Source organism: Manduca sexta, chromosome 17, assembly GCF_014839805.1.
Source record: "Manduca sexta isolate Smith_Timp_Sample1 chromosome 17, JHU_Msex_v1.0, whole genome shotgun sequence".
Classification (NCBI taxonomy): Eukaryota; Metazoa; Arthropoda; class Insecta; order Lepidoptera; family Sphingidae; genus Manduca; species Manduca sexta.
Window position 1 is genome coordinate 7,461,311 of NC_051131.1, and position 18,351 is coordinate 7,479,661.

The 18,351-nt window shown below is 36.3% G+C and overlaps 1 protein-coding gene across 1 annotated transcript; it reads right to left on the reverse strand.

The window, feature by feature from the left end:
- Positions 1 to 12,894: 12,894 nt before the first annotated feature.
- Positions 12,895 to 18,346, reverse strand: LOC119189577 (neurogenic locus notch homolog protein 1-like). The gene is made up of 8 exons (XM_037439678.1): positions 18,146 to 18,346; positions 17,868 to 18,062; positions 15,617 to 17,713; positions 15,158 to 15,537; positions 14,671 to 14,856; positions 14,263 to 14,533; positions 13,911 to 14,155; positions 12,895 to 13,619 (listed from the first exon to the last, which is right to left on the reverse strand). Exons 3-8 carry the CDS (start codon positions 17,505 to 17,507, stop codon positions 13,233 to 13,235), a joined length of 3,360 nt encoding a protein of 1,119 aa, XP_037295575.1. The 5' UTR covers positions 17,508 to 17,713; positions 17,868 to 18,062; positions 18,146 to 18,346; the 3' UTR covers positions 12,895 to 13,232.
- Positions 18,347 to 18,351: the final 5 nt, after the last annotated feature.

Sequence of the window (18,351 nt, forward strand, 5' to 3'; positions counted from 1 at the left end):
GTAGGCAATATTTTATCTCTGCCTTCCAAAATACAATTCCTTCTCAAAATGCTCTCAGTACTCTTCTAATCATTTGGGTTGTTTATGGGAGTCGGTTACTAACTATCAGGTAATCTAAGTTTTGCTTTAAACAAAAATCGTAATCAAAATCGTTATCGGAGCCTCTTGTTACAGTAATCTCGTTTTGCGAGGATATTCGCCGCCTTCAGTTTTCATAGTAACAGCAAACATATTATGCAATTCAATTTGTTAAAATTTTGACAGAATTCCTCGCTAGATGTACGGAAATACAGTCAAAACAATACTTCTACATCATTTGGATTGATTAGATATGAAGTTGATAAAAGCTACTCTTTATTTTATTATATTCACTAATAAACAAACATATTAAACGTATATGTATATTGACAAGTAAAAAATCCGATAATACAGTATCAAGTTTAGTATCAGTTAATAGTAAAATATATTTCTTGACGTGCTGCATAATAATATATAAATTATTATAATGTATAAAGACTATGTTTCTTGCGATAAAATTATATTGTCTTCTTTAGCGTCACAGTCTGTACCAGATAGGGCTAAGCATCAGTGCTATATCAGTGACCTCATAATAATAAATAATGATAATGTGCAATACACAAGTAAATCTATTAGCCTATATGTAGCATTTACACTTACCTAATTATCATTTTATGACATGTCTAGTGTCTACATAATATTCTTATTAAATATTAATTATTTAGATTTAGGTTACAACGCTATAAATCGCTCACATCCCTAAGGATCAACCTCTCAGGTCGACAGGAGAACCTGAAAACCGGCGCTACGCGATCCTACTATCCCGGTCCGCACAAGCCGAGTCGTTAATCTTTTGTCTTTTTCGGAATAACACGTACCTAAATTCACTATTATCAAAGTGGTAAGAAAAATTTTTAAACATGTACTTAATATTTTTGATATTTGCTTTAAAAAATACATTATATATACACGGGAAAAGCTGACGTGCGGGAGACAAGATAATCGTTATAATCATAGGATGCAGTTCGCATCATTATGTATCAAAATACAGATGGAATGGTCATGATTTACTGATTTTAAGGAGTTACAACTACTAGTGATCCAGTGGTAGAAATTCGAGCGTCGAGTTGAGTGAGATTATATAATCACTAGCGCGCATAATTACTTCTTGAGAACCATTGAAGCTAGTGTAGTTTGCAAGATTAACCGTAGCCTACTCTATGTTAGTTCAAAACGTGGTCTATTTGTGTGACATATTTCAGCCATATGAAGTGGCTGTTTAGCGTTGTTTCTAACAAACATCCAAACATGTAGAACGTTCCATACAAATTCTCGAAGGATTAGTAATTATTTGCATTCTGTTGAGCTTCGCAAATATTCACCAGTGCCATCCTGTTTCATTTGATCTTATAAGTATTTTAAATAGGTGTGCTTAAAATATAAAGATATATCCAACGTGTGGCTTAAAGTTTCCCGCTTTTAACTGATACAAACATAGAGGCATGCCCAATTGGCCTCATGCCTCTATTCTTGACAGCTGCTCCACTGATGAATAAAAAGTTATAAATTAATTATACTTAATTGTTGTATTAGTTGATGTTTAAATATTATAGACGGTATTAAAGAGACCCGCAATTAGATCCAGTACGTTATTAAGTATTAGTCTTTTTCTCTTCCAATTTAAGTACTTCTCTATTATGTGCTATGTATATGCTTGTGCTTATGTAAGTTCACTACGGATCTCTAAATTAGTGTAACGTCTTTTCCCACAGTATATTTAAAATAAATAAAAGTTATAATATGAGACCGATAAGGTTTGGATTTCACTATCACTCAATAGAATGAAATAGAGGTATGTTAATAAATTGAAATATTAAAAAAGTGTGCTTCACAATTATGATAATGGGATCGTCTACTATCACTTCAAGGGACGGATATATCTTGGCAATCGCTGGTACTTGTACTTTTGTTAGTTGTGGCATGTTATCACCTTGATAATATGTAATTATTAGAAACTGGATTATATGCAGCATATAAAGCCCGAAATAGACATGAAAACGTCAAAAGAGGCCGAATTATATATTTATAAGAAAATAATTATTAGGGTTTCGTAATTAATATCAACAAATAATTAATTATACGAACCACACACCACAACACATACTCTAACATAATATTCATAATGAATAAATTAGCCATTTTTTTTTTTTGTTGTGTCGGTGGCGTCGGTGTACCGCTGCATTGCACCTGAGGTGCGATAAGCACATTGAGATCTTGGGTTCGCTCTTCGAGACGGTGCCGTTGGGATACTGGTTTTCATAATTTTTAATGTTAAGCTAACACTTATTGTTTATGGCAAAGATTCATTCGCTTCATTAATATGGTTATTAATTTGCGTATAATTTTCATATTTTGAGTTATTTTTCACCATGGCCACTTTAATAAGCTTAGTCGACTGCAATGCAACGTAATATTTTACTTATTATTACGAATTATTATACAGAAGCACACTGCTTTCTTTAGAATAATTATTAATAATATAGCTAAAACATACACCAACCCAGGATTTTAGGTTTTATATACAAGAACTGACAAAATACAAATGCATATGACCCGTTCTGTCATAATTACTTTAAGCGTATACGTATGTTTTATGTTGCCATTTTAAAAGTGGTAGAGCCACTCTGCAGTCAGTTTTGTCTGCAACATGAATGAGGCGGTTTCTTCATATTAGTTTTATTATTTTGCAGGTAAAATTATCGAATGAGTAGATTGTCCATGCCTCTTGTTAATGCCTATTTTTTTTAAATGCGTACCGCACGCACCATACTTCTACATATGTGTGTGTGGGCTTTCATGGGTTTCTTACTGTCAGTTGACTCGCCTCTTGTTACCCTATTTCCTACTAGAAATTTAGTACTAAAGACTGTATAGAATGTAATTAAATTTAATAAATTTAAAAATATTTATTTTAGGGAAATATTAGCTATCTATTCGTATTAACAATTAACTCACTTGTAAAAATATACCAATGTTTCATTTAATGGGAAGTATTACGTAAAATAAAAACTATAAAATGTCTTTTAGAAAAATAATATTGTGGTACATATTGAAAGGGCATTATGGTACTTATTTTAACAACAAACAAGTCCAAACAAATATTACCAGCAGGCATAAGCCTGAGTAGAGATTTATGTTTAATACGACATTTATGACGGAATAAATATCATTTTACCGATATATTATTTTGTAGACATACATTTCTATTCGTGAAAACCCCACTTCCGGAATACTTATAATAATAAACGCTATGGGTTAAAACGACACAGCAACGGAAATGTAACGTACAGCCAAGACAAAGATTGATGTTACTCCCAGGTCATTTTCCTTTCCAAGTAACGTGCAAATTCATTATTTACTATCGCCTGTTTTATTGGTGAAAAGTAACTGCGAATCTTTAACTTTATAAGTAAAATCCAGCAAACTGCACTAGGTTAGGAGGGTGGTGGACCACAAACCTCGCATCGGGAATTACATGGGAATAATGCCCTACAGTGGGACAGTATACAATACAAAACTAATATTATTAGTCTTTATTATAGGAAAAATATGTTAACTCCAAGCATATTGACGTTATGGTTATTTGAACAGTCAGTAATTGTGAACATTAAAAGAACTTAAATAGAAATTACGCCATTGCTAGGTAATTATGATTAACATAACATTAAATCTCAGTTATAGTTATGGCATTTTGTTAATGCTATACCTATACATAAAGAAACACTAAGTCTGGGCCTAAAACAGATAATAGGTTATCTACCAACTTTTGTATTTCGCGCCGTAACTAGCGACTTCACACACCTAAAGTACTAAGTCCTATATAGTAGCTAAGCGTTATCATTGTAACATGGGTCAAATTAGACAAGGACTTAGGTTAAGATTGCAATAATTTAAAGTTTAATAATGTTTGGTATATTGCAATTATGTACTATGTTTCGCTATATTTACTTGGAAACATAAGTTATTGAATAATGACGAAACGGCACACACAGCAAAGTCAATTGGATAATAGCAACAAGAGGATGCGTTATACTGAGATACTCACGTAGGAGGACGAACTAGATGGAACAATTCCGTGGGCGATGTTGGTACTCGTCTAATAACCATTTTACGTCCGTCCGTACAACCCATTCCGATGGAAGCAAGCGACCGGACGGACGGTGCTCCATAATTGTTAGTTCCACTTTCTGATCCCTCGGGATACGTGTTCACTATTTCGTAAGGACGCAGACTCCGCGCCGACGCTGCGCCTGAAGCAGTGGTCACATCTCGTATCTTGTGTGTATCACTGAAACTCTTTACTTTTCGCATTTGCCCCGATGGGGTTATGCTGGGTGCCGGTGAGTGCGCCGAGAGTAACTTGGAGTTCTCTTTGTCCTGTTCGTCGTCATGTTGTTCCACGTGGATTGCCACGCTGGGCGCGGCGGCTTCCGTCGAAGATTCGACTTTATTCATGCTATCACGTTACAGGGTCATGACGCGGTGACTATTAGTCGCGTGCGCCGCTGACGACGCGCGACTGTGAATAATGAACGGACGCGAGAGCGAGCGAGGTCGGTTTAGTTGGCCAACCGACTGCCCTGACTGGATCGTCAATCGTAGCGAAGCAATTGGTAAACAAAGTGCGATTCAACTTGCTAGTGGTGGGGGAAACTGACAGGAAGAGGGGAGGGTCGCGCATGCGTCGTGGCGGCCATGAAATGTCTCGCTGCGCCTGCGTTTATCTCAGGTTTGGGCTACACGATAGGAATTACAATACATCATAAATTATATGACAACTATTGCCTTACAGATTTATTAATAAATGATTTTTATGATTGGTAATATTAATAATATATCGATAATAATTATACACAAAAATTTATGTTTGTAAGTGACATAAAATTTGTAGAAAGGCGAATATATTTTTTTTCTATCTTTACCAATTTTAGATAACACAATAAAAATAGTATAAATTGTATTATTCAATCATTGAAAATGTGGTTCTCCTCTATAATTATATGTGTAAACTAGCCTTAAGATTAGATAAAATGTATATATCACCCTTTTATTAGACAGCGAACAGTTATCAAATTTGTCACAACAAGTGTGATATTAATTGATATGTGCGAATGGTACTACGTAGTACATTAATCATTTTGTAAGCGGTAGCTCAGGAGCAACTTTAAAAAATATAATAATATAATATACATTTTTCAAGCGGACGTAACCGGCGATAGCCTATTTGGGTGTGGAACGGACTGATTACACGAATATCCGCAGGTTCAAAACCCAAGGGGGGACACCTCTGAGTTTTCTAAAAAAAATAATTATGTGTGTATTCTTTGTGAATTATCTAGCTTGCGTCAACGGTGAAAGAAAACATCGTGAGGAAACCTACACACCTGAGAAGTTCTCTCTATAGGAATTGCGTGTGAAGTCTACCATTCCGCACTAGGCCAGCGTGGTGGACTAAAGCCAAATCCCTCTCGGTAGTAAAGGAGGCCCGTGCCCAGCAGTGCGACAGTATATAATACAGGGCTGATGATGATGAAGAGGAAGTAAAATTTACTTTCTCATATTATAATTAAAAATATATAAGTAGTCAGTCCCTCATTGTATGTTAGATTTTATCTATTTCTCTACTGAAACACCAATGGGTGTAATGATTAAACTATTTGTAAAATATTATTGAAAAATTAACATTTTGATGGACGGAGTAAACACTTGTTCTTATAGGTATCCTATATTCTGTGTACGAGACGTGCGTAGAAGACAGAAGAGGCAAATAACACGTTTAATTTATGAATATCGGTAAGCCATTAGGTTTGATAAAAACCTACGCGGCTATAATATAATACTCTTTGTATGAATGGAATAAATGCTAAATTGTTTTTTTATAAGTAAACAATGATGAAAATCAATTTCTATAGTTATTTTGCAAGTTCAGTTTAATCATTGTTTTTTCAGGCGTTTTTTAAAACAGTTTTCATGCTGGTTAATAAACCACCATAGCTCTTACACTACATATCCAACATAAATCATATTTTTTAATAATATTTCGATCTAAAAATATACAAATTAACAAATAAAATATGCTAGAGCGACCTTGTAGAGAAATACGCCTACATCGTGGATTGGTCGACCAGGAATCACTGTCTTATAGATCTTTATAGTGGCAATTTGGTGTTGTGTTTCGAATTACAATAACCTCCTTCCTTAATTAATTCGTATTCTTTTCCATTATTTCCGGCTAAATATGCATGATTCTTCTCGTACTACTGCTATATCTGCATTAACGACACCTGTTAACGCCTATGTCCAAATGCCCATTACTTAGCGCCTTAAAAATAGTACGGCTGTTTTCAGTTCTGCTACAAAAGTTATTTCTTGTGAAACGGTGCATTAAAATAGTTTTGCCAAATTCTTGGAATTACTACTAAAACAAGCGGTTTAGACCGCTCTTTTAGTGTATTTGAAAGTGATTAGTTAAGTCAGTTAGTGAAAAGGGCACTGAAATATTATTTTTAATTTGATTATTTGAAGGCTATCAACAAAGTTTACAAGGAATTAATTGAAATTGAGATAATACGCAACCACAACGTGCATAATAAAGACAATAAAACAATTTATCTCTTTAATTAGCAATATTAATTTACTAATTAAAGAGTTTGGGGGCACTTGTTGAAAATTGAGTAGGTCGGAAATATCAGAATATGGAATATATTGTGTATAAGAAACATATTTTACTTCAAATTTCAAAATTTATGAAGATTAAAATTAAATACAGGAAAATCGTATGAATTAAAAATATGTAAGATTGTATATAATATTTTTATTATTTCTCTAGCCCTTCACGGTTTGAACAGACATTTTTTGGGGGTTTGATACAAAAAACTTGGTAAAGCTGAATATTATGTCCTCTTTAGACGGAGTATGACATCGTTAAAGTAGCGCCATTGCGTGTGCACTGTGTTAACGCCATGTTAAATGCGCGTAAAAATGTTACCGAATTATCGTAGTCCTACACTCCATTAACACATTAAATTGTTGACCACACAATATGCGTAGAGTTACTCGTTAGCTGTTAGCAGTGTCGTACATGACTAGAGACCTGATTATATAAATTTGCATAAATCCATTTTTGCCAGTTTTTGCATATGATGTTTAAAATTATGGGATGGTGTATATTTTCGCTATCTTGGGCGATATATCTTTCTAGGTCACCATTTTGTAAAATAATAAAGCATGTTATATACGACTTGGTTGCAATTTTTTTGCTCGCAAAAACGTATGCTGATTTTTAATCGACTTCTTCAAAAGAAGAAATAAACCAATTCGTTTTTTTTAAATAAATGTTTTAAAATTAATTGATGTTCCAAATTTTGAGTCTTACATGAATATTTAAGTTTTTAGGTTGCAATAATGCGGTCTCTACTCATGGCAAACCCAAATTTAGCGCGCTAAAACCCTTTGATGTGTCCAAAATAATCGTCTTCAAAAATGTATCTTTATTCACAATGTCACTGGTCATAGTTCTATTCGGAAACTAAATTGTTGGCCATATTCGTGAAATGTACCGGTTAACGCGTATACCTATTGGGATACTTTTTATTGCGTTTTCATGCGGGCGGAATCGCCAGTAACACTAGATTAGTGTATAAAATACTGATGAATAGAAATACTGATAAATATTGAAATATTTTTTTCTAACAAAATCTTGTAATAAAATAATTCAGTAGGTAATTCTTATAACATTTTACCGTCGTGGTTATGAAATAATTTAAAAATCGAATTTAAGACATTAAAATAAATCCATTTATCGCATGTTTTTTTTATGTCAATGTTTCCGATGTTTCGAAGACTTTGCAGCGTTCACGATCACGGAGTCCCCCTTGTGACCTTGATATAGTTTTATTTCAATGTCTAGAATTCGCGTAAACATAAGAATTCTTCAATCTAATTTAAGAATAATATCAACTGTTAGATTTATTTGCAAACTCACCAGATTAAATTATATGACTTTTTCGGATCGATACATCCAGTCATGGCTTAAATTCAAAACACGGTATCTTCGCAAAATAAGTTAGCAGACTGGGTTTCTGTTAGTTGCAAATACAATATTTATGTCACTCCCTTCCACATAGCGTCGGATACGTTTCCTTTTAATTAACACTTCTAACTTACATGTTTATTCAATTTGAAGACGCTCACGGATCATAATTATATACGTTCATAAATAGCTTTTATATTGCGACGTACCTACCAACAAGTACTAATTAATCTGTTACTAACTGATGATTTTATAGTCCATCAACACAATCTGCGTGTGCCTTTTAATAAAACTCTAAAAGATGCTTCAACGTTGGTGTCTTGATAATTTTTTAGGGTTCCGCAAACACTAATGAATTCGGTTTCATTGTGGAGTAATATTGTAATTTTCGGAATCTGTTCGTGTTTTAATACCCATTTATTCACAGAGGGCTTAGTATTATCCTAAATTATATTTTCAAATGCTCCGCAGAATATGAAAATCTTTTTTTGCATGTAATAAAAAGCTGCGGAATAATTATCAAAACTTAAAAAGGAACTTCGCAGTAAGCTACATTGTGGAAATTAAGAAATATCTGTATTTCAGCGCCAATGATAGGATGAACCCGAGAATTATTTATTATAAATATTTTGTGAGATTGTAATTTGTAAGATAAGTTCATCAGCCATTATACATGTACAGGAAGTAGTTGTTATGGCCCCTTTGCTACAATTGTATTACTTGACCTTGAGGTAAACGGAATCGTGGGTACTTTTAAAACTCGTTACAGGTAACTTAATATTAGGTCGATAGACTGGTGAGCCAGACAAATAATATATCAACCTGGGCTGGATAATAACAAAAATTCATAGGCCCAGCGAAAAAGGAGCAAGAACTGCACACAAAGTGCACAGACTAACGAGGAGGAGCTAAGTATGATATGTATAGGTAAGGCCCCGTGGATGAGAGGTGGCGATCTGAAAGTCGAAACGTTCCACGTAAGAAATCCAAATCCACTATTTTCAAGTAAATATATTATCGTACCCCCGGGATGGACGGCAGTGTGTAGTCGGCCTCACGCTGCCGTAAGCGCCGAGGGCGTCGTTCGGTGCGCGGGGGCTTCTGAGCCCCCCCCCCCCCCCCATAGAAGACGGGCCGCAAGGCGGCACCGCGCAGGGGCGGCTGCGGTCGCAGACTAGACACTTTAATGTCAGGCCAAGGCAAAGGTAGGCCGTGCATAGGTTAAGTTGTATATAGGGTTAGGGACTCGGCCCAGCGGTCGCCCGAAGGTCACCATCAAATCCGGGCGGCTTAACGCCGGGCCGTAAGGCACGGTTACCTCAGCATAACCGCTCAGTCGCCCCACACGAAGGCTGGGCGGTAGTAATAAGGCACTTTCTCCGCGAAACCAAAAAAAAAAGTAAATATATTATTGTACAAGGGGTTATTCCAGATGACGTATAGTTAGCGATTCGAAGTTTGAAATCCAGCAACTCTATTGGCCTATCATATGTAGGTAATGAGCAACATAGTTTTAGAAGGAACAGATTCGCCAACGACTTGGTAGACTTTATACCTGACCGACTTGATCGCGGGGGACAGGTGGATTTCCTATGCTTCGACTTCCGAAAAGCGAAAACAGGGTTGACAAAGACATGCTATTTGAAAAATTGTCTGTTTTGGGTTTGGCTCTAGGTTTTGTCAAGTTTATTGTCAGTTGATCTCCAGCATTAACTTTGTATTTGGTCTGTAATAAGCCCAGCCCTATCACCAACGCTCTGGTATAAGTCAAGAATCAATACTTGGTCCTCTTTCGTTTATAAAGATGATAAATGATTTCCCGTCAGTTATTAAATACTCAAAATAGCCTTGTTTATGCAAATCACTTTTAAACTTCTTAAGTTTGTATTTTCTCCTGTTTTTTATTTTGTTATTAAAATTTGTAGTTTAAGGTTTGATTTTATTTTGTTTCTGTTACTTATATATATCTACATAATACATATTTATTTGGTTGTTTTGAATTTGAAATATTATATCAATATTATGTAAATATTTGTTAGAGTTCTCTATCGCAAATTGTTACATTTAAATAGTTTTTTATTTCTTTTTTAAGTATTGTAATAGTGTTATCTGTACAATTGATAAACTAAGTACTTGAGCATTTTCTATTGTCTTAAAGATTGTGGCTCATGCTGTGATTGCTTATAACCAGAGTTACAATTACGTAAGCTATTATAGCTATAAATATGTGTAGTTATTATAAGAATTATTGTAAACTCCGTTAGCAATCCTTATCCAATGAATAAATAAATAAATAAAATTTTCGTGAAATTAAAACAGAGAAGGATTATTTATTACTTCAGAACGATAATAATGCTGTAATTTCTCATAATGTTATGAGATGAGTTTCGGTCGTATGGATTGGCCAATTAATTACATCTCTATAACTTGGTTCGAAAATAATAACAAAAGTATACAAAATTAACGATTTTGGAGTAACATTTAACCGAAAACTTGCATTTCACGACCATGTCGTAACATTGAATATTATCGACGCTTGGGTTTCGTTCTCCATAACCCGTGTGATTTTCATAACATTAGTGTGATTAAAATCATCTTTCGTAGCAAAATTGAGGCGAGTACGTACGTCTAGAATCCCTACGATAGTACTTACACGTTCTTGTCAGAATTAATGAAATGAAGGAATATGATCTAGTGTGAATGTTTGCACTTTGCACTATTGTGAGATAAACACATGATTATATTATATTTCATGTACTTCGTTTTAAAGTATTTAAATTGTTGACTGTCATCGATGTGAATGTTAATTATTATGTAATTTATTTTACCCTTTTTTATATGTTTTTATAATTAACTTAATTACTTAGTGTAATTATTTTCATCAGTTCTAATGAAAATAAATAAAAAAATGATATCGCACAGAGAAATTCATCGCATAGCTAAATTTAGTTGTTGCGACATATAAACTGTGTACTAGTTTGGTAATTATAGTAAAAGACTAGCTATTTATCATAAATTCTATTACAACCTGAGAATCTGATTTCGATGTGTTTTGTTGCTTGTCATAGACAAAGGTGTGACCAAAGAGAATTATAGTATATATGGAAAGGTGTGACTTATAATTCTCTTTGGTGTGACTTATATGAAAAGTTTTATTTAAAATACAAAATGCAACATGCAAAATACCTATTACTATTTTATATTTAAATACTTTATCTAAAAAGGCATTATGTGTTTTATTTCTAGTGCTTATTTTGATGTATCCGGTAGTAACTAAACACAAAATAACATTTTTTTTATCATATGATCACCGCCATTGATGGAATGTTACAAATCAGAGGTACTATACAGAGTTATACAGAGTCTCAGCTTATACTTAACTTAGCTGAATGTCTTTGTTACAAGTTAATATAACATAAATTTAACCAAAATTGTTCAAGCTGATCACTATATTATATTACTAGATACGGCATTATTTTGCGTGTTTTATGTAGACCATGTTCTATAGTTTAGATTATGATATATGCCAACAGGTTTTTAGTATTGGGTCCTTACATATGAAACATGTGAGGAGGCAAGACCTCCAAGGTTGTAACTATTACTATACCATTCATCAAAATTAGTTCTATGCGCATACAGTAATTTCCACGCGGGTGATGCCGTAAGCAAAAGCTTGCTATAATTAGTTTCGGATATGGTTATTGGCGTCCATTTAAAAAAACACTCTGTATAAGTAGGTACTCGTTTCTATAAGGTTTCATAAAAATGTTATGTAATATAGATAGCAATAGAGAAAACTGATTATATAAGTAATACTGGTTTTTATAAAAGCATTTAATTTGAAAATGTATGTATTTTGAAAAAACCTATTTTGTATTTTATACAATTTTGTATTGAAGATATATATATAGGTTTTACACAATTTTGCAATTAAGATACTAAATAAAAAAAAATCGAGTATTTAGGATTTAGTAAATATTTTTTTGTATTAATATTCGAAAAGTATTTCTATTTTGTATTTATATATTATTGTGTAACCATTTTGTACATCTCTAGTTATAGCTAAAACGTAGTGATTATATTCTCTTTGGTTATAGCTTACAACTGTAATGTAATGTCATCAAACTTTAAGGTTTATGACTTATTGGTAGCAACTTCTGAGTAGCAACTAGACCAAGAATAGGATACGTTGTCATTCATATAAAAAAATATGATCTACATTTTTCTAGGACATAAGATAGTTATTATGTCTTCCTTTGCTCGTCCCATAATGAGGCCATATGACGGTAGATACTTCGAATCTTGTTTTACTTTTTCGTCAAGAACTATATATATTGTTTCGCGCCGCTATCCTAGGCGATGACATCGGGCGTTTCCGGAAGTATTCGGCTGCGCGGGCAGGCTGGCAGAAGAGAAGATATGTCACGCGACGACTATTCTATTATTTTCTCTGGTTGGACGTTGTCAAAAAAATGTCTAAAAATGTATTCTGTAATTATTTTGCAAATATAATGTTTACTGTAAAAAGAGCGTTTAACAATATAGTTCTAACGCGTTTTTCAATAAAGATTTACCAAAAAAAAATATAGTATATTATTATTTAATAATTTTATGTAAGTAGGTGTATTAAAAAGATACTTATACATATCCGGATTAAATCCAAAAGCCCAGGAAATGCTTTCTACTAGGCCTGAACTCAAAGGTCAGTCTTATGATATACGTATATAGATTAAATTTGTTGTAGCAGATCAAATAAAACACAACCATATATTATTATTATTATTAATGGCTTATATTTAGAACATTATCAAAATTATTTTACATAAAATCATGATGATTTCGAATATTTATATTATGAATATCACAAAATTCGAAGGAGGCGACTATTCCACATTAGTAATGTCAAAAATATCCTAAAGTAAAAAAGATACAAATTTTAAGAGGGCGCAGTGAGCGCAAGCGAGGGGCTCGCCTGAGAGGCGTGCGGCGCTTACGACGCCCTCGCCCGGCGGTCCTCCGGCGGCGCGCACAGATTAAAGTTAAGTAAATTAGAAGGAAGGAGCCGACACCGCCCGGCGCCGACGGAGGAGCGGGGCACGGGACTAGGCTGGCGCGCCGCGTATCAGCGCTGGAACAGCGGGTTCGGGAAGTCCGGCGGGTGCGGCAGAGGAGCGGGCGGCGGGCGCGCCCGCCTCCACGCCACCAGCCAGCAGGCGACCGCAGCCGCGACGGCGACTAGTGCGAGCAGGGCAGTGAGCGCCAGCGCGACCGCCAGTCCGGCCGCCGACACACACACCTCGCCGCCGGCCGACCCGCTCGTTCCTTCAGCTCCGGATCCGTCCCGCTGTCGGGCCACTCGAGAGGCGTCGCGTCGCTCAAGAGTCAAAATCTGATTCGACTCCACAGTCACCTCCTCGCGAAGTTGTCCTTCACTTATCGACGCGACATCGCTTTCGATCGCTTCTCGTTTCTTTCGTTTACCAAAAGCATCTGAACCGCGGCAATTAACCTGTAAAAATTAATCAAATTAAGTTTGGTATCCCGATTCATATTAATTATCGAGTATAGCTTGATTGCTATTATTATAATAATACCGGCCCTGTATGATATACTACCCATGGCACAGGCAAGGCAGTTCGTTCTCGGCGTTCTGTTCTATTCCCAACAAGCTATTGTGCTTTTATTATTATAACCCTTGACTATTATCATGAATACATCGTTTTAATTTATATGAGGAATATTTATTATTTGTGTTACATTTATTATATATTTGAGCATACGAAATTTTAAGTAAACCTACCGGTTGACATTTTCCGAAGCACACTCTTATGTTGCATTGGAATCGTATGTTGTCGCTACTCGGGAACTTGAAAGCGTTAAACGAAGCACGCAACGCGCTACCATCTTCGCTTCGTTCCCACTCGCCGAAAATAGCTGTATCCGTGGCACAACCATCGGCGTCCGTGACTTGATACTCATTCTCAACATTTGTCGATACCTCGCTTGTCTTAGCGATACAACTTCTCGCAAATCCACCGTAAATGCCTAGAACACAATTTAAGTATTACGGACGCTGAAAAAGATTAGCATTATGTGCCTACTAGTTAAGCACGAGAATTCTATTGTTATAAACGATTTGGTAAAGCACTTACTGGATGGTTGAACATCGACTTGCAAGATGAGATTTTCTCCAATTTCAGCCGAGCTAACTTGATCACCGGAGCGGGATACTATTCTCATGGAGCAGGTGGGTGGCGGTCCGGTGTTGGCGATAGTGCCGGCCGTTGTGAGCATGGACACGTTGAACGCAAGCGTTACGTTTTGCTCGCCAGTTTTGTAGATACATTTAATATGGAAAGCTTTCGTAGTTGATGTTACTAATTTCAAGTGTGTCTGCATGACGAGAACGAAGCTTGCCAAACCCTACAAATATTAATTAGCGTGTTTATTAAATAAAATTAAAGAAGTTAAGAAAAACAATTGTAAGATAGACAAACACTCTTATGTTCAAATTGAAGAACGGAATAAAGAAAGTCAAATGATATGTGGTAAGTACGTACATTGACATGTACTAAGCCGCAATCACCAAAGTGTACGGTAAAGAAAACGAAGTTATTATCTTCATCTTTAGGCATTTCCACAGCTTTACGACAGCGCTCATCCTTACTGTAGCTCTTTACATATAGTAATCCGTTGAAGTCTTTGATCTTCAGTCGAACACGCACTCCGTCGGCTAAGCATTCCACCTAGCAAAAATTAATTTAAATCAAATTATTTACAACTACAATATCATCGACACACTTAAATAAATATTTAGCACCACGATTAAGAAAAATGGTTAGATATAAAAGTATTTATGTGTAACAAGTTGTTCAACAAAACTTGTATTTTTGATCTATGTGAACTTTAAATTACATTTGTTTGAGATGCACATTAATAATTTCAAAATGTAATAAACTCTAACTACGTATTTCATTAAAATTGGATATCAGTTACTTAGGTTATGTTTACTATTAAAAATATATTGAATAATTTGTCTTAAAATACCTGTATATCTGGTGTCGGGAAGTCAGTGCGATACATGGTCGGTGGGCTATTGCATTGAACTCTCGGGTTGCCGGTGTAGCCAGCAACGCAAGTACAATGGGAGCGGTGATCGACTGCATCACAAGTCGCATTAATGCCGCATGGCTCTGCTTTACAAGCATCAACGCAGTGTCCGTTAATACAGCGAGAACGGTCATTACAGTTGTCATCGGTGCGGCAACCTCCGACTACGCAAATTTCGCCTCGGGTAATAAATCCACGTTCCGAGTCACATACGCAACGTCCGCGCGCATCAACTACTCGACCGTCTTCATAAAGGCAGGGTATACAGTCACCATTTATATCAACACCTTGGCCGGCTACACATTGTGGTATGGCTCCTAAGCAAAAAAAAGGATTAAGTATCTAGATTTTAAAATATGAAATTAAACAAGCAATTTGAACAGAAAGAATACATACTGTTGGGCTTGCATTCGAGTAATGCGTTTCCTCTGTAACCCGCTCGACATTCACATATCATAGTTCTAACTGGACTGGTATCCACAACTTTACATTCTGCATTTATGCCACATGGTTTTATTTCTAGACATGGGTTAACACATTTATGGTTGAGACACGCAGTTCTTGAAGGACAGTCACTGTCACTGATACATTGCGTTGTTGTATATGGAACGCACCCGTTTTCGGTGTTTTCATAGGACGGCGGACAAATACAAAGTGCTCCATGTAGAAGCACTTTACATTCTGCCGGTTCTGTGCATGATGTGGATGTACATGGGTTTACACATTTCGAGTTAATGCATGACCTATCTGAAGGGCAATCGGAATTAGAACGGCATCCGATGGGTGTGCATGCGATAGAAGGATTGCCAACAGTACCAGGTAAGCAGCGACATGAAGAACGGTGATTAATTCCGTAACATTCAGCAGATTGTCCACATTCATCGCTGGTTACTGAACAAGCCGGCACACAGCGGTTGTTTATACATGATTCGTCATCTGAGCAATGTGAATCTGATTGACATAGAATTTCGTAACAACCAGCAGATGGATCGCCTATAAAACCTGGTCGACATGCGCATACTGGTTTATGTTCTTTTATTAGACACTCAGTGTTAGGTCCGCAGTTGCATGGATTTTGGCAAATGGAAGATTGGCAGGCATGATCTGAGGTGCAGTTATGGTCTGTTTCACAAACGTCATTCGTAAGTGTTACTAGTCGACAAATTCCTCCACCGTTGCTAACATAGCCTGGAGGACACGTGCAGAGCATAGTCCGTACGGGCAACGTAGGCGATACTTCACAGGTAGCGGGTGTAGTGCAAGGTTTCAATTCAATACATGGATTTACACATTTTGATGATAAACAAGCTTGTCTAGATGGGCAGTCAGCGTCAATATAACATTCAGTTGTAGTTTGCGGTTTGCACTCTATGTACGGACTTCCTATGAAACCTGGTTCACATTTGCATACTGGTATATGATTTCTGACCAAGCATGTAGCTCGTGTGCCACACGTGTTGTCATTGTAGCATGGGTTAATACATCTATGAGCACGGCATTGCTTGTCATATGGACAGTCACCGTTTGATCTACACTCTATGGAGTTACATCCTACATAAGGGTCCCCTTCGAATCCTGAACGGCATCTGCATAATGGCTGATTTCTTTGTACGTAACAATCAGCATTAGATCCACACGTGCTGTTTAACAAACAAGGACTGATGCAGTTTCCATTGATGCATGCATAGTGAGATTCACATTCTGTGTCTGTTCGGCATCCAACGATGCGGCAGCTTCGGTATGGGTCTCCTTCGTAGCCATCTCGGCATGAACAGATCGGTCTATGATCATTAACAATACATTCTGCATTGTCCCCACAGTTACATGGGTTTCGGCATATTCTATCAACGCATGATTCTTTTTCATTGCAGTCTCCATCTGATGAACAACTTAATGGTGGTAATTGTGCTGGTTTGCAGGTTCCTGCTTCGTCGGGTACAAATCCTTCGGGGCAGCGGCATATTAAAGTGCGGAATGGTATGCTATCAGATACAGTACAACGCGAATTTCCAGTGCAGGGTTTCAATTCAGTGCAAGCTTCACGGCATTCGTCTCTTAGACAAGCATGTCCACTTGGACATTCGCCATCCATTCGGCATTCAGGTCCTTCAAACACGTTTACTTTCTCACAATAGACCAATGGGTCTCCCGCAGGAAGACTTGGTGGGCATTTACAAGAAGCAGCGTGATTTCGAGCAAAACATTCTGCATTACTTGCGCAAGGATTTTGACCTTCTACCGAACAGGCGTTACGACAAACTCGCTTTAACGCAAATACTTTTGTCATCACAGTCGTTGTTTATTTCGCATTCTGCAGGTTGACATCTAGTATACGGGTTACCTAATGTTCCTATTGGGCAACGGCAGTTAGGACGGTGTGATTTTCCATAACATTCAGCGCTTATAGCACAAGGAGCATCGATCAGGGGTTGATACAAACTCCACTATAACAAGTGTCTTTGTCAGGACATTCTGAATCGGAAGAGCAGCCAACTGGAAATTTATTAATACTTATATTTTAATATTATAATTAGGAAACATATTAAAATAAAATAATCATCATCAGCCACATTAGGAAAATCATGATTTAGTTATATAAAAATAATAATTCGGTTATTATAAGTGATACCGAATGATTGAAATATACCTTTGGTGCATCCAATATAAGGATTTCCTGAATAACCGCTTGTACAGAAGCATACGGGATGGTGGCGTACGACTGAGCATTCTGCATTTGAACCACAAGCACACGGGTCAGCGCATGCGCCGTTCACACAAGCCTGCGATAATGGACATTCCGAATTTGCTTTGCATCCGACTGGTATAGTTGATTTTTCTGAAGCTGTAATTTAGAATAAGAATAAGTAAATATAAAATTTTGTTGCAATTATTTACATAAGGTGTAAAATTTTTCTTTGTACATACGAGGAACGCAGCGCTCTAAAGCATCGCCTGAATATCCTCTGGGACAAGTGCAGAGTGGTTTATGATCGATGACACGACATAGTGCTCCAATGCCGCATGATTTCAGACAAGGATTAATACATGTCCGATCGATGCAAGCTCTTTCTGATCCACATTCTTCATCGTTATAGCATTCCCAAATAAATGTTTGTTTAGGTTCTGTAAAC